The following is a 22,045-nucleotide window of genomic DNA, read 5'->3' as shown; positions in this document are numbered from 1 at the left end:
AAACTCTGAAAATGCTTTTTACATTTTCTTTTTTTCCATTTAATCAATCACAAAAAAATCAATGGCATGCCCAAGGTCCCTCATACTGTTTATTGTTGTGTGGCACATTTAGCTTCGCTACATAATAATAAAATGATAAGCAATTTGTCTCCTGAAAAATGAGTCATTTGTTTTGAATTAGTTTTCTTTAGAAGAGATTACCAAAATATTTATTTAGACACAATTAGCTGAATGTGCGATACAACTCATATAACAAACACTAACTGCTAAAAATAAAACATCACGGATTGTTTATGTATATTGCAAAACAGAGCTCTCAGGGTGATTATAAATTAGACGGTAAGTTAATCGGAGGTAAATCAGGTATTTCCTTATTATAACCTTGACGAAGTCTAATAAGCTGCTATTACTACTTAGCACGTAAGATCGATTTAAATTTTTATTGGTTTGGAAAAACTCCACTATCTTTCTCATTACTTAATGTGGCTAATGTGGTGGATTTTCGCCGATATCCCCCTGTTGTGTAAATATTTCCAAGAATATTTCCTTCCGAATAAATCTTTCCAAAGTCAACTAACTTCATAGAACATATAAAAACTCTATCGACCCTTAATATTAATGACCACGAACGTCAAAATTTACTTTTCTAGCAACAGAATTACCACTAAAACACTAGTATTCAAACTCATCGTTTCACCTGAAATATGATTCATTGAACATTTCCCGAGAACGGCAATTTTACTGTAGTTTTTCCGGGAAAACGGTTGGCTCGAGGGTTTGCTTTAAATCGAATATTCAGGGAGTTTACTCGGGGGTTTGTTTATTTTATAACTAAAAATACGAGTATTCGTATATTATTTCTCAAACGATGGCTGCAGTTCATTAAACAACAACCGTTTTAATTATAATAATTTTTGTGTTTCCAAACATTTCTAAAATTTTTTCCGACTTTCAGTTCTATCTAGTTTAATATGTACATAAATGTGAAATAATTAAAGATTACAACCCCCTTGTGTAGAAGGAATAACCTAAAGTCAAATTGCGTGAAAATAAATTAAATAAACCCTTTGGAAATGAAATAAACCGTGAGGGTTAAACCACACTTCCTCCCAATCCCCAGCTTAGTGTCACGAATAAGGGTCAAGTTATATGGGAGAATCATGAAATTCTGATTATTTTTTTTTTGTGGAGAATTAAGAGAAGGGTTGATTAGTGCACACCACTGCAGACTTATATTATTAAATTTTACCCCATTTTAACAATTCAGAGGGTGAGTGCACGAAACCGTATTTAAGTGATCCCCCTCCCTCTCGTGCAAACAATAGCTACAACGAACGCTCTCATTAAGATGATTATAAGTCTATTTATATTAATAAAAATTATAATTTGTATGCAAACGCAGACCGCTTCGTATCTCCCATTTGCAAGGCCACTGACACCGACGGGAGTTCCTGTATGTGCCGGTTACGTTATTAGTCACACAACCTGGTTACAGGCGACTGGCCAGTTCACCATTACAACTATTATAAAAGCAAATCATCGTTACAGAAACTTTGTTTTTTAACAAGTTAGTGTAAATTCAATGGCACAATCTGGGAAAGTTGTTTTGCCCCGATGCAACTGTAACGCCATTTTTTATTATTCGTTTTTTGTCCAATAGCCAGCACGCAATCAAATGCAAAATTTTGTTCTTCATTGTTCCTTGTCTTAATTTTCATTGTTACATTATTCTTTGTGACTTGAGTTGTAAATTTATTTATAAACTTCTTCTCAAACCTACTCCTTTTTTTGGACTCATATCACATTTGTTATCCTTGATTTAATTTACCATAATTACTTTTGCAAGGAAGAAATTTGTAGGATATTAAACACCCTGTATGCAGTTTTTCCTGTTATTGTGTTTGAAAATAGCGCGCCACACCAAAGTAGGGGTTGTTAGTACAGTGGAATTGCATACTATTTTTAGTGAATACTGGCCGATAATAATGTCCACCAATTACTGAGGGCTTGGATGAAAACCCTAGTTATTTTCCTTTTTGCAACATTTTTTCCTAGGTTATGAAGATGAATCGCTTCGGAAAAAAATGCATATTTGCTCGACATTCCAATTTTGATCATTGCACATAAATTTTGCCTGATCAGATGGATCTTAGCTTTTTTACCACGATTCCATGGTTGGAATTATAATTCAAGTAACGGTCTGTCCGAGTTGGTTTCCGGTAAACAATTGTTTCGAACTTTGTAAATCTTTTATGATTGAACTATCTAAGGAAGCCATTATTTTTATTTTGCTATTTCTCAGTCGTAGCGTTATTTTATTTTAGGTTCTTTTAAATTTAAATGACTGAGAAAGTTACACAAATGATTATTGAAATGTTCATATATCGAAGAACATCGTCAATCCATCATCATCAACCAAATTGAAGGTTGAAAAAAATACTAAAGAACTGTATTAAAGACTCTCTACGAAATAAAACAGATTTCATCAATGAAATTTTACCCGATAATTAATCATCTAGTGTTCAAGTCCATCAGGTATATTTGGGACGCGTTAAATTCACTCAAACTCGGTTGTAGCGAACCTGGGTTATGAGAAACGGTCGCCTTTAACGAACTAAATGTCCCGAATATATAAAGTGTCTATTTAATTACATGTTATTCTTGTCCGAATGCAACTAACACATTTATAACGAACGATCGGCTTTAGCGAAAACTTTTCAAGGAAGAATTTACAGATCCGATCGTTTATAACGAACCGATGTCTATTAAAAAGACCATCTTGGACAATTTATTAGGCTAGTTTTAGACTATTTCTTTTTATCGGGATGATCTTGACACCCGGAAAACCCCATATATTGAATAGTAGTCGATTTTGCTCGATTTTGGATTTTGGATAGCAAAAGAGGAACTCAAAAATCAAGACGACGAAGAACACATTCCATTTTCACAGTGGCATAAAAAGCATAATAATGTTAATCCAGAGGAGTATACCAAAATGGATAACGATTTGCTAACAACCGATTTTCGACAAAGTATGTATATGATTCTATTGAAATATATACACTTATTAACAACCAAGTGTCAACACAAAATAGCTGACTACTTCACAATACAAAATAAATAGTGTTTGTATGTAATACTAATATAGTGTACTACATCGGTATTACATAGGTTCAAATGAAGCAGATGTGTTCTTTTTGTTTCTCTTTCCCTTTTAATTGGTGTATAGTGTTTAACTATGTACATAATTTTTTTTTAAATTAATTTTCAATACAAAGAATTTTCGAGACGAACATAACATGTATATGTATGTACATATTAACTAGAATAGAATAACAACGAACGCCTGGCTATAACGAGCAAAATCTCTGGTCTCCTCGTGTTCTTTATAACCGAATTCGACTGTAAAATTAACGACAAGTGAAACTTAAACTTTAATTGTGTCAAACAATAAAATCTTATACAATCGTCAATACAGTCTAAATTATTTTAATTAAAAAAACACATCAAACTAATTAGTTAAAATAAAACTATGTCTAGGGTGTGAATAACAAAACTATAACAGATAAAAGTTCAAACTCACAACAGTTCAGATTTTTTTCAGTTAGCAGATGCTTTCTTATATTGCTGACCAATTGACGTCCAACTTGGATTTTAACAAATCCTTGTAATCATAATGAACTGCTTCAACCAATATTTTTTTTATTTTACACTTATTTTGTTAAGATTCTTAACATTATTGTGAAGTTTCTTAAAACATTTTATTGCAAAACAGCTTCTACTGAATTTACTGGAATTTATTCGGAAGGGGACGCTTACAAAGAAACTTCTCTATCTTGTATCATGGGTATATCCCGATAGTGTTAGACACTGTTCATTCTCCTATATACATTCAGTAAGCACAAAAAAAACAATCTAGGTAAAGTATGTTAACTAAAGAAAAATCTTAATCCAGTAAGTAATCAAAGTTACAACTATTGTCATTTCAACTTTAATTTCAATACACAGAAAATAGTATCCATCGAGTGTTCGAAAAACCCTGAAAAAAATTGGTGACTAACCATTCATTTTACTTACCGTTCAACCGAACGGTAAGTAAATCACTTCCTGCTTTAGTAGCATTAAAAACCAGGAAACATATATAGGTAATTACTTAAAACAGAAAAGTCACATAAAAAATATAGAAGCACGGCGCAATGCTTTAAAATGGCACCTAAAAAGGAAGCCCTTCGCTTATCATCCGTGTATTTCTCGTGCTTTTCGCGTTATCGAACGCTTCAACTTTGAGCAAAATATGCATGAATATCACAGTAGTTTATTGCTTGAATACAGGGTTAGTCAACGAAGCAACGTCCCTCTTTAAATCCTAACAAATAGACATTGAGAAAATTTTCATATCAAGTTTTACGGTTACAGTGGACAACCAAATTTTACGGGTACTTTGAATTATACGAAGTATCTAAAGTCTTTTTTTTTTAGTGAACTGACTAACTTTTTAAATCAATTCTATATTCGGCCTTCAACTTCATGTCATTTTTCTATGACGTCCTATGTGCATGAATAAATTCAATAAATAATAACACAACCATATTAATAATGTTTACTATTAATTACAAATCATAATCCAAATTGTTTATAATGAAGCTTGATTATAAGATAATTGTATTGTCCAATGCATACTTCCAAATTTGTAGAGAAGTTCATCAAATTATTCAAAAACATTTCTGTACACAAAAAAAGGTGCAAAATACGCAACAAAATACATTTGAAAATTTTACTTTATTTATTTATATAGTAAGTTTGTGTTATATATTTTCCTTTTCTGCGTAACAAAAAAATTTTCAATGAAGTTTATGAAAGACCTTGTACATTTGAAACTATTGAACAATACAACTCTCTTGGCCAATCAAAATTCATTACAAACAATCTCAATTACCATCCCAATGAATAAGAAATTATTAATTTTGCTGCGTTCTCATTCTCAAATGTTGCTACAAGTCCAAGATTATTGTATTGTGTACATGTACACATGATGGAAATGTTATATAAAAAATACTTTTAATACACTATTTCGTTTAAAGATTAATGTTACTCTTGCACCTGTCTTAAGCTGCTGATTATCAAACAATATACCAACAAAAATAAGCTTGTTTACAATCACAAAATTTTTAGTTAGACTTTAGTACATTACGATCCAAGATTCAGAAAGCAATTCATTGTCGTACCAATCCAAGTTCGGTTTTCGACGAGCGAAGCGACGGGGTTTGTAATAGACATGTGCGACATGAGCCTTATGATCGTGTATCTTATTGTACTTTTCTTACCCTGCACGGTTTTCATCCTTTATAATAAATATAAAACAAAGATTTACTGAATATAACTCTAAAGCTTTTTACTGAACTTTTATTGAGAAACTTCTCCTCTAATCGTTTGATGTAAAGGTGAAATGAGGCAAATTGTTTATTTTTCTAAAGGAATTCTTTCAAGTAGAAAAAATAATATTGTTACTTAAACTATCCCTGTTACGAAATTAGCGAATCCAACACATTTTATATTATTGATTTTTACCGCTTTTAATCAAGAGACCAAAATGAAAGTACAATTTTTGAGACTGTTTAGTGTAACACCATGAAATGGAGATGTAATTTCGATTATAGAATACAAGGAAATAGAAAATACTTTTCTCTCAGTATCAATTTGTCTAAGATCAAAAGAAAGGGGGTTTTCACTAACCTTGTATACCAATATCTTTGTAATTTTACCCTTAACATGTATATCAAGGAAACAGAGAAACTGGCCAATGCTCAGGTTCAGTATTATAATTTCTACCAAAATTATTTAGTTTGTAAAAACATCAGGAATATTGATATATTGGTAGGTATCTCAATTGGTGCACAATAGGCACTTAAGTCTAAATTATTAATGTGCAGTCATGCTATCAATTTTAACTTCATTTCCAAGTGCATTTCTATAGCAACTTGGAAGTAGATTGTGTATTTGTCAAATTCATGACTTTTGTAGAAACTAGTTTGCCATTAAATTTAACTGCATATTAATAATTTGTCTCCTTTGCCTTTAGGACCATTTTTTTTAATATAACATTAACTTTAACGGCAAGTCATATAAAGTAATTTCTATAGAAACACAGAAATTGAGACTAGGTATTACTCAGATTCTCAGTTTCTGTAAAAATAGGAAAACAGAATCTTTAAATGAATTTAAAACTTAAATTGCTTTTGATATTTTTGTATACCAAAATACTTTAAAAATGCCTCAAAATATTTACTTTGCAAATAACTGGAGTGCATACACCAAAATGCCCTAATAATCCTTGAAAGAAACTGACCAAAACCAAGACTGCATTTCAATGTTTATATGGATATCAGCTTGTAGTTTGCAGTTAAAGTTAACAGCATTTTAATAATTTGACCCTTGAAGATAGAAACTCTTCAAAAATTACTTTAACTACCAACAATTTTCAACCAGTGTGATATGGTCGGAGACTTAGTAGGCAGGTATGTGGCAAGATACCTACCCTCATAATTTTTAATGTTTACTTGCTACTAATTTGTTTAGAGACATTAACGATTGTTTAGTCCTTAGTATATGGAATGTAAATACAAACTATATACTGAGAAACCACACAATTTATGTTTTTCATTAAAAAAAAAATCATTTGCTCTTAATACTTACCACTATGAGTAGGATGTAAAGCCAAAAGTAAAAAAGTAAGCAGGATACTTGGGCAACCACTGAACATTGTCCCCGATAAAAATTAACCACTGCGTTAAAAGAAAATACACCCGAAAAGGTCCCTTTAAGCCATATTTCCAAATTTACAGCTGACTAATAACTGGAGTCCAGTGGAAACTGTTAAAACCTTTGTGATATTGGAACAAGTGCGCATGCTATTTTAACTACACGTCCGCTTTTGTCTCGAAACAACGAAAAAAATTAGTTTAATAAGGATTTGTGGTAACGAAGCAACGGTTTTTAATTGACTTAACTCGTCTATACGCTTTGAAAACACGTAATGATGGAATTAATGAATTAACAAATTGTTTGTAAATATTTTGGAATCGAATCACTTTGATGACATGTTGATGTTGTGACAGACCGAGAACGCGCAAACTCCTGTTTTGACAGTAAGTCAGTGACAGAGAATTTCATCGCATGCGCATCTGTTAATTTATCGAAATCGTTATATATTTGATAAAATAATCGTTAATGATATCTATAAGTTCTCGTTACCAGTTATCGCTACCAGGTTTTACTTCTTATTCGCATAAACAACTGGCAGCATAACAATAACAAAAACAATATCTCACATTTATTACGTATTTGTTTGACGTTTTAACAGTTTATTTTGAAAGTTTATCATATTTTTAAAAAATATTCAATTATGAAGTGTCGTCCGAGCATTTCAGTGTAGGTAAGTATTATAAATTTGTGCTATACATATGTATTTAGAACACTTAACACATAACTAGTTTAGCCATATATTGATCGTAACTCAACCACTTGAAGTTGTTACTCCTAATAATGGAGTTATAATTCAATAGATTTAAAATTTTAATTTCATAATTGATTTGCAACAAAATTTCTGCGAACCTCAAACATATTTAATATACGTTTTAGTATTGTCGGTACCTAGCATTAATATTAAATTTCAACACTAGATGGCAAGCTCGTATTTTGAATCCGCCAAAACTATGATTGTTAAAAAATACTCAATGTGTAGTTGACATATTAGAGACAAGTGTTGAATAGCTTCATTTATTAATCTGCTGGCATTCAGATACTTGGTAGTAAATAGAAAATGGCTTAATTAATGCCGTATTTCACGGTTCACTACCTACGGCAAGGTTTTTTTTTTATTACCTTAATCATTAATAATGTGGAGAGTGATCACTAGAGCCAAAAATAATATAATCGTAACGCACTATGCACTCTAGTGTGATCTGATGTCATCTATTTGTTATTCAAATTGTTGTAAACAATAACCAATCCAGTTCCAAAGCGGTTACTTTTTTTCTTACATTACTGGTTTCTGAGAATATTGTAAGTTGTCATGTTTTTGACTTTGATGTTGACATGTTTGACAAGCTGTGTTGCGTTTGGTTTTATGGGTTTTTGATGGCGACGGTCTCGTGTTTATGTGACAATTAAATTTCTCATTTCCATCAAACAAAGCCTCTGATTTCTTGTAAGTTACTAAAAAGGTCTATTTAAAGTCCGATTTTCAGCCAAGTGTTAAAACAAATCAACATTGATCGAACTTAGGCGATGGAGGAAATTGAAAATATAGATGGAATGGAGGTGCCTGAAACCACCGGCGAAAATGAAGTTTCTGCTGAGGAGGCTTTTGATCGCGATGATGTTGGTGGGTTCGATGAAGACGTTTCCGCGGACGTTCCAGAGAAACGCAAAAGTAGATTCAGGTAAGAAAATACTAACCTCTATTTACACAGCCTTAACATAAGCTTGGCTTAACTAAGCTATGCTTAAAAATTGTCAAATAATAGAGTTTTTGAAGAACTTGCATTTCTATTTCCTGTTACGATTACCTTATGTTAATATCACATACTTCAATAATATACTACTTATCTTCAATGGTTTATATTAGTGATTTTGCACTGCAAAATGGGGGAATGAGAATATCAACATTGACCTTACTCATAGTTGCAAAAGGATCATCTACATCATAGCCACCTATGGTAGATTCTGGCAGGTCTCAAATAATTTCTAATACACAAATAAACAACACTGTAAATTTTCAAGTTAATCCCAGCTTACCTTTGTATTTTTTATAGCTACACAAGCCCAGTTTAAGGGCAATAAGTACTTGCATCAAATAATTTGTACAAAGATACCCTTTGATTTCAGTTTTTTTATCAAATTTTTTGAAACAATAAACTAAATTTAGAGGCAAAATCATGTTATGTTCATTACTATGACAACTTTTTAAACACAGTTTAATCTCACACTTCTAGTTATAGCATGTTCTATTTAAGTTTTGCTTGACAACAAAGCCAGGTAGCAGATTTATAGAAAATATAGTGAGAAATATTGCATTTGTTCATTACAATACTTAGTTAATTCCTAAAAAAATCACTATTTGTTGATAAATAACACCAAAACACTTTTATTTGCAGCAATAGGTGGTCAGAAGCTCCACCAGTAGGAGCAACACCTGTGGGGGGTCCACTCATGGGTAGTCCACCAGTAGTGTCTGGTCCACCTGGTTCAACTCCACCTCCAAGATTTCGCGGTAGAGGTTTCGGACCACCACCAGGTATGTTTAGAAGGGTTGGTGGCAACTGCCAGCATTATTTAGAGGAGGACTTCCATCAAGAGGTCCTCCAGGTGAGTGTAAGTGAACAAGAACTAGTATATTTAATCTGAATCTGATGGATACAGATTTGGATAAATGGAAAGACTTCCTGGGATGGAGGTCATGTTTTGTAGTTTAAAACTAATCTTGTAGTAGGTACTTACTGCTAAATAGTTTCATTTAACATAAACATAAATTTATTTACAGGTTCATATAAATATTTTGGAGAGTTCTTTGTGCATTCAAGGTTAAATTTGAAAAATTTACAAATGACTAAAATTGCATTATTATCCTTGTACTGTCTTTGTAATGTTAGAAAATAAAATTAATAAAATAATTTTTTCCCCAACACCCCTGTAAGTGAATTAAGTAGGTGCTTATCTATTCATTTGCTTACTTCATTACTCCACGGCATAAGGATGTTTTTATGACAAACTTTTTTTTTGACTCCACAGCACAAAATATGCTTCCATGCTGACAAATAATCCTGAATCTCAAGATAGTTGCAGTTTTTGTCAAATTAACTACATACTTGTTTCAGTTTGTTTTCCACTTGCCTGGTTTTAACAAATCTTACTGAAAAAATAATTTATGAGACAACATTCTTCTGTTATTACAGGATTTAATGGTCCACCTCCCAACTTTAATGAAGGTGGCCCAAATTGGGGTCCTCCAGGAGCAAGAGGGCCCCCACCCAATATGATGGGTGGTCATCCACCATTTGGAGGGCCTATGATGGGTGGTCCTCCAGGCGGACCGCCTGGCGGTTTTGCAGAAGGTGCCCCTGCCAAGCCTATTGATGTAAGTTTTTAAAAATATTTTTGTTTTATGTATAAGAGTCTACTGTTGGTGTAATTTGGTGTTAAATAGTAACTTGTTTATTGCTAATCACTTAACAATTGAATTAAGAGAACAACCTTTGGACACATTGATGGATGAGACCTACATGTTGAGTCAAATTTCAGATTTTACTGTGTCAACCATTATTTCTAAAGTTGCAATTTTTTTCTTATGTAAAAATGTTTTGATACGAAACTTTAATTCTGATTACAAGTTTGAACATAAACATCATATGTTGCCCTTTTTTATCTTAAAAAATTTTTGTTAATTTCAGCCTAGCACACTTGAGTTAAATGACTTGTGGGTTGAGACTAAATCGGGCGAGGGAAAGTCGTATTATTATAATGCAAGAACACGCGAGACAACCTGGACCAAACCTGAGGGGTCTAATGTCAAAGTTGTAACCCAGGTATGTAAGAACATAAATCATGATTCTAAAGGATTATATATTTCAACTAAACTTGATACTGTACCTAAAAAATTTGTGGACTGTTCTTGCTTCTTGACTTATTTCACAGATGTCAACTAATAATTTTCAAAAAAAATTTACAAAAAAAAAAAAAACTTGTACTGCCACTTTCGTAATCATTAGATGAATAAATATTGATAAATTTTGATGGAATTTTATAGGAGCAAATTGAAGCAATGGCTCAAGCTACTGGCGGACCTAACGTTCAGCCCCAAAACACATCAACTGCTGCGCAGGCTGCGGTAGCACAAGCTAGTGTCACAAATAAACCAGAAGGAAAAGGTAGTTTTTTGAAATTTTAATTTGGGAATATTGTGTTTAATATCTCATGGGGTAATATACTATCACCTTTGAACTGAACCTCACGTGTGGGATCATCTTTCATATTATAAGAACGAATTTTTTAAAGCTAATTACTCAAAACATAATATGAATTAAGCACCAATTTTCTGCAAAAATCGAAATTTTATTTGCTAATTGTAAAAAAGTATATTACTAGGTTTCTATGTCGTTACAACCCCTCAAACCATATGGCGGAACAAAGTTTATATGAAACTACTTCCAAATGCAGTAATGAAGTCAATTCGCAACCGATTGTCTGACTCGCGTGTTGAATCGAACTTATACATACATTCTGTACCGAAGATCAATTTGGAAAATTCGTATTCCTATTACCTGGAAACGGGATAGATTTAAAAAAAAACGTCGGAGCATGTCGATTTTCTTATCAAAAGGGAAACATTTTTGTGTATAATTCACTGCATTTCTTCCAATCTTCAACTACGCAGAACGACTCTCAAATATCTTAAATAATAAAAAAGGTTAAGTGATACATTATATTAAAAAATTGTTCATTCTCTATGTTTTGGTACCTATTTAAAAAAAAATATTATTTACATACCCGTGTTATTGGTCAATGTTGTTCAATTAAGTTATACTTCATTGCGTTAATTTGCTTGTAAAAAAAAATTGAAATTATTTTTATTTGTGAGGAGCAAAGATGAGAAAGAAGAACAGTCGAAGTTTTTGAATCTAAAAATCCTAGTTCTAATGTTAAGAAAAAAAAATTAATATTAGTGTCTAAAAAATATCTTCAAAAGAGATAAAATATCAAATTAATTTCGACATGATGTAGAGACGTATACAGTTGACATTTATAACAATTTTTTTTATCTTCGAAATCTGTCAAAAATGAGCCTAACTACTTTCCATATAAGCAAAAATTGTAAATAATTTGGACTTTCAACGAAGATTCTAATTACGTTGTTCTCATTGACCTGAAAAAACTTAACTAGGAATCACAAGAAATATCAATCATAACTCTCATCTAAGGGCCAAAAGCGTGAACCAAACTCCTGTCGACAACACCTACTTTCACTCATTAAGTCATGGATATATCAACGGCGTACCTCAGGAAGTAATACGCGATGTTCTCAGACTGTAGTAGAGCGTAGTAAAATGTGGGCGAAGTTGCGAATTCAAAACAGTAGTTTTATTACGCAAACATACCCCGACGGAATAAAAAGTATATTTCCTAATGCAACGAGAAGTTAATCGAAAAAGACGTCAGAGCTTTTTCAAGAACAATATTGATTTAGAATTTCATATGTCGGGTTGATAATTAATGTACATGTGTATATAATAAAGATAAAGTACTACTAACCTTAACATTTTGTCTCAATCTGTTAAAATTTACCAACTTGAAGGGCTGAATAGTATACATATGTGATCTAGTAAATTGAATTATTTTATGTACGATAGCCATAAGTATTGTATTGCGATTTTGCAAGGACAATTTCCCCTCTATCAATATGTCCAGAATTCATAATTTTATTAATGATATATTTTTGAATAATATACTTGATATGTAAAAAAAACCTTGGAAGCCATTATTAGATTAAAGTTACTCCAAAAGAGACAAAATTAACAAATAATTTCGGCTCAAACCAGAGGAGCATACAGTTGATACATGAAACGTAAGAGCATTCAATTTAATTTCCTAAATCGTAATTAAAAATCTGGAATCTATTTTAGCCATAGATATTAGCATTCAGGTTGTAGAGCTTTGGAAAGACTTTTTGGGATCCAAAAATCGCAAATATTAGGAACCAAAATGATTCTGTATCTTGGAAATTAAAGAAAATATTGGAAAACTATTTTCATTTCGATGTATCTCGATGATTAACTTATTCCACATTTAGAATATCTTGTTTGTCGTGGTACCACTAGACTAAGTCGATATTTTTGCAAAAGTGCGCGTTTTCAAATTGACACCGTGTATATCTACAAATCGAACTAACCTGATCTACACAGATCTTTTTTTATAACTATTTACATTTAACAATACACAAAAGGAAAAAAATGTGTAAATACTTTTTAAGTACTCTTGATTTGCATATTAAAAAAAGTGGTGCATTTTACAATTTTTTTTGGCAGTTGAAGTTGAAGACTCGATGAAAGATATGGGCAATAAAATGTCCATGTTACCACCAGGACAAATGCCGTCCGGCCAAGGTCCACCTCCAGGTATGATGGGTCCCCCACCAGGTATGAATTTCGGACCACCTCCAAGTGGATTTCCACCATTCGGGATGCCTCCTTTCGGCATGCCGCCACCAGGGCAGGGTCCGCCGGGTTGGATGCCCCCAGGGACTCCTTGGGGTTTACCACCAGGTTTTATGCCACCTCGTAAGTTAATTAATTAATTATTTGAGGAGTTTGTGCAATATATTTTGAGTAGCCTATAATAACATTAATTTTTATGATACCTTTTATAGCTGTGAGTATTCCCAGTGCTCAACCAGCAATCACTGAAGCAGAAATACTTTCAAAAATAGATCCAGATATTATAGAAAAGGCAAGGGAATGGACCGAGCATAAGTCCCCTGACGGCCGTCTTTACTACCACCATGCCAAGAAAGGCGAGTCAGTGTGGGAAAAACCTAAAGCTTTAAAAGAACTAGAAAGTAAGTAGTAGAGAAAGCCATACGAAATGAAAAATAATTATTTCAATTCTGATTGAAATGAACAATTTTTTCTTTGAGTTAATTCTAATTTAACGTTTAATTTCAACAGATTTATCGTTATTTAATATTTTTTTCTCAGTTTTTCCCAATTTGTTCCATTTTTTGAAACTTCAATTTGCTTAGGTGCTAAACTGGCAGCCTCCCAGGGAATCTCAACCAAACCAAAGGTTGACACGCCCCTTCCAGCCTTCCTTTCCGATTCAGGTAAGAATAACTCGCATGTGAATGGCGAGTTTTCGAAGCAGCAGGAGGCGCAGGCACAGAAAGAAGCAGAGGCGAAGGAAAAACTGGAGAAGTTGCAGGAGGAAATCAAGAAGAAAAAGGAAGACGATGAAAAGGAGAAGGAAAAGAAGGCGCAGGACAAGTCGCGCCCCGTTTCAAGCACTCCTGTGCCAGGCACTCCCTGGTAAGTTTTAATAATTTGAAATCTGGAATTTTAATAACTAATTTTCATCTACACTCTTAATATATTTTTATTTTATTTAAAGGTGCGTAGTGTGGACGGGAGACGGTCGAGTCTTCTTCTACAATCCATCGTCTCGTACCTCGGTATGGGAACGTCCGGATGAGTTGGTTAAGCGCAGTGATGTTGAGAAAATGGTCTCAACGCCGCCAGATACACTGGCGAACACCAGTGTTGCCAATAAGCTTGACGTTGCCCAAGCCAAAACACCCACTAAGACGAAGCGGTCGTCTGACAGCGAGAGCGAGGGGGAGACGCCTGCCAAGAAGGCCAAAGTGGAGTCTGATGCGGGTTGTAAGTATTTTTTGTATATTTACGGTTTAGTGAGGTAAATTTAATCGTAAGAAATTGGTACAAAATGAATGTAATTTTCATAGTAATTCTCAAAATAAAATTTCGATAATCTCTGTCAATATTTGTTTTATTATTCTAGCTGCAAATGGTACACCAGCTAAAAAAGTAGACATTGGTAAGGAGGCGGCCATTGAGGCTGAAGTTAGGGCGGCCAAGGAGCGCGCCGTTATTCCTCTTGAAACTAGAATAAACTTGTTCAAGGAAATGCTAGCCGAAAAGCAGGTTTCGGCTTTTAGCACGTGGGAGAAGGAGTTACACAAAATTGTCTTCGATTCCAGGTGAGTTTAAATAAATTATTTTTTGTTCCAATAAAAAATCTACATGAAAATAATTTGGAATGCTTTTAATAATGACAATATTACCAGTTTTTGATTTACCAACGCTGGGAATCTTTATTTCAATTAATAATCATTTTAGGTATCTTTTGTTGACTTCGAAGGAGCGTAAACAGGTATTCGAAAAGTACGTGAAAGAACGTGCCGAGGAAGAGCGCAGAGAAAAGCGAAACAAACTAAGAGAAAAGAAGGAAGCTTTTAAAAAACTGCTCACTGAAGCGCACCTACATGGCAAGTAAGTCTTTTTTAAACACCGGTAACTCCCATAGTGCTAATGCATATTTTTTTCATTTATTAGGTCGTCCTTTAGCGATTTCGCTCAAAAGTATTCTCGCGACGAAAGTTTTAAGGGCGTAGATAAGATGCGGGAAAGAGAGAGCCTCTTCAATGAGTACCTCATTGAGGTGCGCAGGCGCGAGAAGGAGGAGAAGTTCCAGAAAAGAGAAGCGGTAAGTTTCCTTGGATTTCATCTGCTGATGTTGATAATTTATTGTAATGTTGTTGTGTCAGTTTAGGTTATGTTCAGTCGGTTTATTTACTGCAATTGAGGTCAATGTATTTTCAAATGGGAGGAGCCAAATAATCTCAGGAATGAGATGAAAGTGTCCGAATACAAGTCAATATAGGTTTGATAACATTCTCTCTTCCTTAACTGTTCCTCCTCCCAAATTTGAAAAAATTGTTCTCTTGTCGAATTTTTGCATACTAGTGATTTATATTGGCTGGTATCCTTTTTAAGGTGACTTTCATACTTTCACTTTTTTCGTACTATTTCATTTCACTTGTGACTGATACGTTGCACAAGTAGCTTCCATTTAATAGGTAGTCATCCAGCAGTATTCGTAGGAGGAGTTTTCTGCGATTGTAGGTGTAATGGTAAAGTATATGCTCTGAAGAAAGGAGGACTTGGATTTTATCGACGATATTTCGATTTTTATTTTGAGCGTGCAATGATGATTTTGAGCGGTTGCTAATATTACCCGTAAACTGGTTAAGTTTAAGTTTCGACTGCCTAAAATGGAAATGTTTTCATGTAACGAAATTTCATCTTCCAAAAATGAACTAAGCAATAAAAATTGGAGCATTAGAAACAAAATTTAAGACAACTAACCTGAATTATGTTTCCCCAAAACAGCTTAACTGATGTTTCGAAACTAGGCACAGATAGGAGCATCCTTCCTGTACTATTACACAAGGGTACTTGATTTTTTTTTATGAAAGTTCAGCGATGTACAACTTAAAAAAAAAAGATTTTCCAGTATTCAGGGGAATTAGAAGATTCTTTAATTCAGTAATAAAAAGAAAAATACGAGAAATGTTCAAATATGAACAGACGTTTTGTTATAACTTTTTATTCAACTACAACATGTATAACAAAATCATATAATTTCTTCATGCTCTAAAGTACATACTTTTGTTGTCGTTATGGGAGTTTAACAATACCATTAATATAATATTTTTAATTGAGCATGAAGTCACTATAAGCGTGCAGTAAAGTGAAACAAACTTGACATTGCTGTTGTAGTCTTGAAATTTTAAACTGCGCAGTACAATACCGAAAACATCGTTAGAAATCTGGAAAGAATCTAGATGGTCAATGCGATTTCGCCGTTAAGCATTCTCATTGCTTAACAAGTGTCGTTTTTGTCATTTTAATTAACCTTTCGGTAATGTAAATGATTAAAAGTGATCCCTTCAACGAAACCAGCACTAATTTATAATGCATATGTTATTTAAAGGACAGATAATCTTCTGTTAGTAAGAATTGATCCGTCTACGTAGGCAATATTCGTTTGTGTTGTCGAAGTTTTCGAACGTCTCGAATGCAGCAAATTTTCGATAGTTGGACGGCATTCTTTAAACTTGTTACAGTTTACAAACACCTAGGTTTGGAAAAGGTTTGATTCATATTAATCCGTTCATGTTTCGAACCTATAATATTGATGTAAAAATAATGGCTCGAGTTTTTTTTTTCTAAGAGTCGTGCGTCGAAGAAATTTCCTTACCTATAATTGATATTTTATGTTCTTTATTTCATCTCAAAATTGTCATATGTGAGCTCAAAACAAGAATTAAAGACTAATACTTATTACACTCTTTAGGGATATATGGTTTTGTATATTGTGTGATATGAAAGATTGATGACATAGTGTGTGCAAATAGGAAATACATATACTTCACTTAAATTTAGCTGGACCAATGGATATTAATTATCTATTATTCCAGACATTGCTTCGTTTATTTACAAATAACAGAAGCTTATTTGCACACACAAATTATTTCAGGAATCATTTTAGCGTGCTGTTTTTCTAACAGTACCCAATAGACGGCCATCATTTAGCCTTTCATTGGGCTTTTCCAGCCATATGGAACGAGCCGCACTTAGAATTCCAACTATTTATAAGAGTACACCTACTTTTAAGTTTCCAGTAAGTCATTTAGCCCAACCAAAATTCTAAAGTTGACAGTGTTCTTTAGCTCCTGGTCGTCAGAGAAAATGATGAGTGTGCTGGTGCAGCGTGAGCCCGTCAATAACTGTCTTTCTGTCGCATTCCCCCGCACAACGCGATGGATCGACACACTGTCTGTTGTCAATTGAGGTCTCTCGGAGCTTAGTTTTACTTGACGGTACATAAAACAATACATTTAAGACCAAGAGTTTTCTATACTGCAAATATGGGCTAGTTTTTCCTTTCATGTCCATGATTGGGTGACTTTTTGTGAGTTTTGAATTTCACCCATCATACAGGTGAAACTCAATGTCACGGTGATTAAATTTTGCAAGGTAAACTAGCCCATCTTCCGAAATGTGTGTTCGATTAATTGGGTCACTATTGATGTCGAGCTTTAATATGATATTTTCGTAAGAAAATGCCACCATGTTATATCTGCTAATGGTTTTTTATTTCAGGATTTATCGACGTTTATGAATCATTGTTTATTTGTATTTTTAATAATAGCACTTTTTTTTCAGAAGAGAGTTCGCATTTCTTGCGAATTCTTTAAATTTTATAATATCATTGTTATGTATAAGCATAACTTATATATTTTTTCCAGATACGCACTCTAATTTTGATCTTACTTTACAGGATTAATCGATTGTTTTCAGGTGTTTGCTGAAGCATTTTACTGTGCTCACAATTTACGATTTATTCGATTAATACGGCATGAGTGGCATACAGTTTTCTCTTCAATGTAATCAAATTCTACTCAATAACGTGCTTTAGCATTTTTCAGCATCATTAGCGAGTAGATGAGACGCTGGATTTCGGCACGTTTCTGACTTTCGAACTTTTACAGGTGAAGAGAGACTTTCTAGCGATGCTTCGGGAACATTCTGACATTGACCGACACGCGCATTGGTCCGAGGTGAAACGCAAACTCGATTCTGATGCGCGGTACAAAGCCGTAGACTCGCATGGTTTACGCGAGGATTGGTTTAGGGAATACTGCAAGATGTTGAAAGAAGAAAAGAGGCGCCGCAAAGACGAGAAGGAGAAATCCAAGTCAAAGGATAAGCGCAAGAAGAAGGACAAGGAGAGGAAAGATGTAAGTTACAAAGAGAAAGGTGTTGAAGAAGTATCCACAAAATTGACATGAAGTGGGATAAGATATCGGAGTAATATGTAAAACCAAAAGTTTATTTTGTGTTTGTCACATATAACCATTTTTATTTCAATTAAAGGAGAAACGTGAGAAAGATAAGGAGGATAAGGACTCGAAAGACAAGGAACCTAAAGATGGCGAAGTTGATGATGAGGACAAGAAGGATGAAGGTAAAAATGACGATGCTTCGGAAAAAGAAGGGGAAGAACCTGAGGCCGAGAATGAATCTGACAATGAAAAGGTGAGAATGTGATAGTATGTTTAGTTTAATGAGTGAGATATGATTTTCTGAAGACTCATTTGCTTAATTTCATTTTATTTTAAGATTAAAACGTTTAATAGGTTTTAGTACTCATAAACGTATATTATATGACCATAAATTGCTTAATTATCCATGCTAAATAATAGCTGCCAAATGTTGAATTCACTGAAAATGAAAAAAAAAATTTTAAAACCTTGAGACCAGCAAATCAAATTTTAATGCTCAGTTGTGTTATTTATTTCTTTTTTGCTTTGATGCATAGTGCCCCCTCCCTCTCCCATCGCCTCTGAAGATATGTCTGTAATATTTTTCTCTGGCGTTATGAACAAGGTTATTGATTTCTAAGAGTTCTACAGTAAATCCGGTCAAACCTAACTTGTTAAAATAAAAGTCTCAATTTTCAAAACACTGTGTACGTTTGTTTGATTACTTGTATTTTTTTATATAGGCTAAAGAAGAACGCGAAAAAGAGCGTCAAGCCAAAACGGAAGCCAGTTTAAAAAGACGCGAGGAAGAAGTCCAGCGCACGTTGGCAACGCACATGAGAGACAGAGACAAGGAAAGGGAACAGCACAAACGAGAAGAAGCAAGACAGGTTAAATTCTAAAATTATCTTTAAACGTACATTTTTTAATTTTTTTTTGCAGGACTTCAATGCACTTTTAGTGGACTTAGTACGTAACACCGATCTAAGCTGGAAAGAAGTGAAGCGTCTTCTGAAAAAGGACCACAGGTGGGATCTTGCTGATTCATTGTCTCGTGACGAAAAGGAGAAACTTTTCAACGAGCATGTGGAGGCGCTGATGAAGAAAAAACGCCAGGGATTCCGGGAAATGCTCGACGAAACTTCTGATGTCACGTTGGTCAGCAGTTGGAAAGATGTGAAGAAATTGATTAGAGATGATCCTAGGTATTCCAAATTCGCCTCCAGTGATCGGGTAAGTTGTATGGTTAGTTAAGTGAACTTTCTCCCCTGTGACTATTTTGTAATCTGGAGTTCAATGAAAAATGGTTTTTTAACCAACAAACCTCTTGTTTCTAGTGTGAAAGGGAGTTTAAGGACTATCTTAAGGACAAACTTATAACCGCAAAGAGCCAGTTTAGAGAGCTACTTCAAGAGACTAAGTTGATTACCCACAAGTCCTTGACTCTTCTCAGAGAGAACCAAAATCATATGCAAGAAATCGAAGATATTCTGAAAAACGACAGAAGGTGAACGATTTAAAAGAATTGTGGTTTAATATAATTTTTTTGGAGTAATTATAAAGATCTAGCATCTTCGAGAGGTCAATTTTTCTATAGGAACGTGAGGAAAGTTGCCATTTTCATTTTTATTTTTGAAATGGTTACTGTTTTCCAGTGTTGACTTATAAATTTAGTTTTTAATCGTAATAATGAATAGTAATTTAACTCTGGTTTTCGTGTTTTTTGTATTAGGCAAAAACGGTAATTTATTTAAGTTCATTTAGGTTTTTGGTTCTGGACCACATTCCTCAAGAAAGAACACAACTGGTTTTAAATTATTTGGAAGAATTGGACAGGAGGGGCCCCCCACCGCCGCCGACAGCTACTGAACCTAACAGAAGAGGAAAATAAGTTTAGTGTTTAACAGCAGTGTCATTTATATTATGTAGATTTCGCAGAAAATATTGTTTGCAGTAAAAATAAACCAATTGCTCCATGTATGACTTTTCTGCTTATTAAAACAATTATAAGAAATGAAATGATTGAAGAAATTAAAGTTTCAAGTGGAGCGTAATTTGGTTACTCTGCATGACCTATTACTGAACATTAATAGAATACATTCGTATATTAATTACTTTATATAGCGTGTTCCAAAACCTTATGTACATATTTCATGGTATGATGCTTTGGGTTATTTTATAAAGCACAGTTTATAAACATATTCTTGTCTTTGAAAATTGAATTCCCTGTTTAATATAGATATTTATTTGTCACTAGAACTTTTTCCGTATTTGTGCTCGTCTTCGGGCTATTCGTGAAAATATGAGTCAGTAAATGATATTTAGAAAGTACTTTTTTACTATTAGTTACTACAAATTTACGTGGTTTTAGTTTTCGTAAACACCGATTAATCCAAATATCATTTACTCAACATAAATAACAAAGTAATTCATTCAATGACATAATCTAAACTTTAGAGCCTAATATACATATACAGGGTATAATACCCTGTATTTCGGCAAGCAAACTGTTGGGGAGTCATGTTATGATTTTTCTCCATAAAATAACCGGGAGAATCACACTTTGAAATATGAGACCCTGGATTTTGTTTTCGGAGTAAGAACTAAACTGTAGGTAATTATGCATGATTAAACACTAATATGTGCTAAATTTCCCGAAGGTTTATTTGAAATTTACTTTTTTGCTTTTACTGAAGAAATATGGCAGTTCAGAATTATAATCCCGGTTTACGTTTATTCGATTTTGATTTCCACTCGATCTGAATTTGTTAAAGGTAAGCTGGGTTCCATGTTTGACTAACAAGGATAAATATTTTAATTTACGTCCGCTTTCGGGCAGTTTGACCATTTTTATGCACTTTTCTATAGTACTTGACGTATATTGTGAATATATAGCATTAAACGAATTTGAAAGAATCGTAGTTTTATTTCAATTTAATCTACCGACTTGAACATTCAAATATTTGATATCCATGTCCACTCCAAAAAAGCAACAAAGATGTAGAACCAAATGTTTATAGTGCATATTCTCGTCGAAATCATATACACAACTACTATACTACTGAACATACGATGGACAATAACCTGCAGAATAACTTAGAATCAAAATTTATTTTTGTTAAAAACTGTAGAGTACATCTCCAATTTAAATCCTGTTGTACAGCCTGATAGAGAAATACTTAAATGTGATAATCACTCCCCCTGCCGTATTTGAGTGTCCAGCCAGAATAAGTCTTCTGTTGCTTGTTAAAAATAAAGCTAAAACACATTTACTTTGTTAAGGAGGTGGACATTATTTGGTGTAAAAGTTGTTTTTGGGATGTCATCCCGCTACAACTTGAAACCACCCTTTTGAAATTTTCAAATTTGAAGAGGGGTTGTATTTTACCTTGTTTAAAAGATAATTTTATTTTCTACATAATCATGCTTTTATTTTTCATTTCTATTCGTCGGTCTTGTAGAAATTAAACACAAATCAAATAACTTGATTTTAAACATTTTTACTAATATTTTATTCTATCGCAAGAACTCTTGAATCTATTGACTTCTTTGATAGAGCATATCCTCAAAATATTGGTGCACATTAACATTTTTGATATTATTGACCTGTAGTCTTCGACGATTCGGGGCTTTTTAACTCCTAGGGGGCAA

At 33.5% G+C, this 22,045-nt stretch overlaps 2 protein-coding genes across 6 annotated transcripts in view; one reads left to right on the top strand and one right to left on the bottom strand.

Annotated features, from left to right (window-relative positions):
- kuz (zinc-dependent metalloprotease kuz) overlaps positions 1-7,126 on the bottom strand; it is a 29,531-nt gene extending 22,405 nt beyond the window's left edge. For all 4 annotated transcript variants that reach the window (XM_066294002.1, XM_066294004.1, XM_066294003.1 and 1 more), the window contains exon 1: positions 6,694-7,126. In XM_066294002.1, the coding sequence (XP_066150099.1) occupies positions 6,694-6,760 (67 nt within the window). In that variant the 5' untranslated portion in view covers positions 6,761-7,126. The remainder of the gene's footprint in view (positions 1-6,693) is intronic.
- Positions 7,127-8,089: 963 nt separating this feature from the next.
- LOC136345554 (transcription elongation regulator 1) lies at positions 8,090-21,310 on the top strand. Of its 2 annotated transcripts, XM_066293994.1 has the most exons (19): positions 8,090-8,206; positions 8,284-8,441; positions 9,156-9,295; positions 9,954-10,135; positions 10,449-10,583; positions 10,805-10,925; positions 13,080-13,331; positions 13,421-13,609; positions 13,793-14,075; positions 14,158-14,426; positions 14,566-14,764; positions 14,904-15,056; positions 15,120-15,270; positions 18,122-18,370; positions 18,507-18,668; positions 19,138-19,284; positions 19,337-19,627; positions 19,732-19,901; positions 20,159-21,310. In XM_066293994.1, the coding sequence occupies exons 2-19, from the start codon at positions 8,287-8,289 to the stop codon at positions 20,283-20,285; spliced, it is 3,375 nt and encodes a 1,124-aa protein (XP_066150091.1). In that variant the 5' UTR covers positions 8,090-8,206; positions 8,284-8,286; the 3' UTR covers positions 20,286-21,310. The 2 variants fall into 2 exon arrangements, with proteins under 2 accessions (XP_066150091.1, XP_066150090.1); XM_066293993.1 differs by having other exon boundaries at positions 8,120-8,441.
- The last annotated feature ends 735 nt before the right edge of the window (positions 21,311-22,045 follow it).

This window comes from Euwallacea fornicatus, chromosome 20, assembly GCF_040115645.1.
Source record: "Euwallacea fornicatus isolate EFF26 chromosome 20, ASM4011564v1, whole genome shotgun sequence".
Lineage (NCBI taxonomy): Eukaryota > Metazoa > Arthropoda > Insecta > Coleoptera > Curculionidae > Euwallacea > Euwallacea fornicatus.
This window is presented reverse-complemented; position numbering and strand designations above follow the sequence as displayed.

Excerpts from the sequence above, each read along its gene's own strand:
- LOC136345554 (XM_066293994.1), top strand. The coding sequence starts at position 8,287 with ATGGAGGAAATTGAAAATATAGATGGAATGGAGGTGCCTGAAACCACC. Across the intron at positions 8,442-9,155 it reads AAACGCAAAAGTAGATTCAG|CAATAGGTGGTCAGAAGCTC; the intron begins GTAAGAAAATAC and ends TTTTATTTGCAG. Across the intron at positions 19,285-19,336 it reads AACGAGAAGAAGCAAGACAG|GACTTCAATGCACTTTTAGT; the intron begins GTTAAATTCTAA and ends TTTTTTTTGCAG.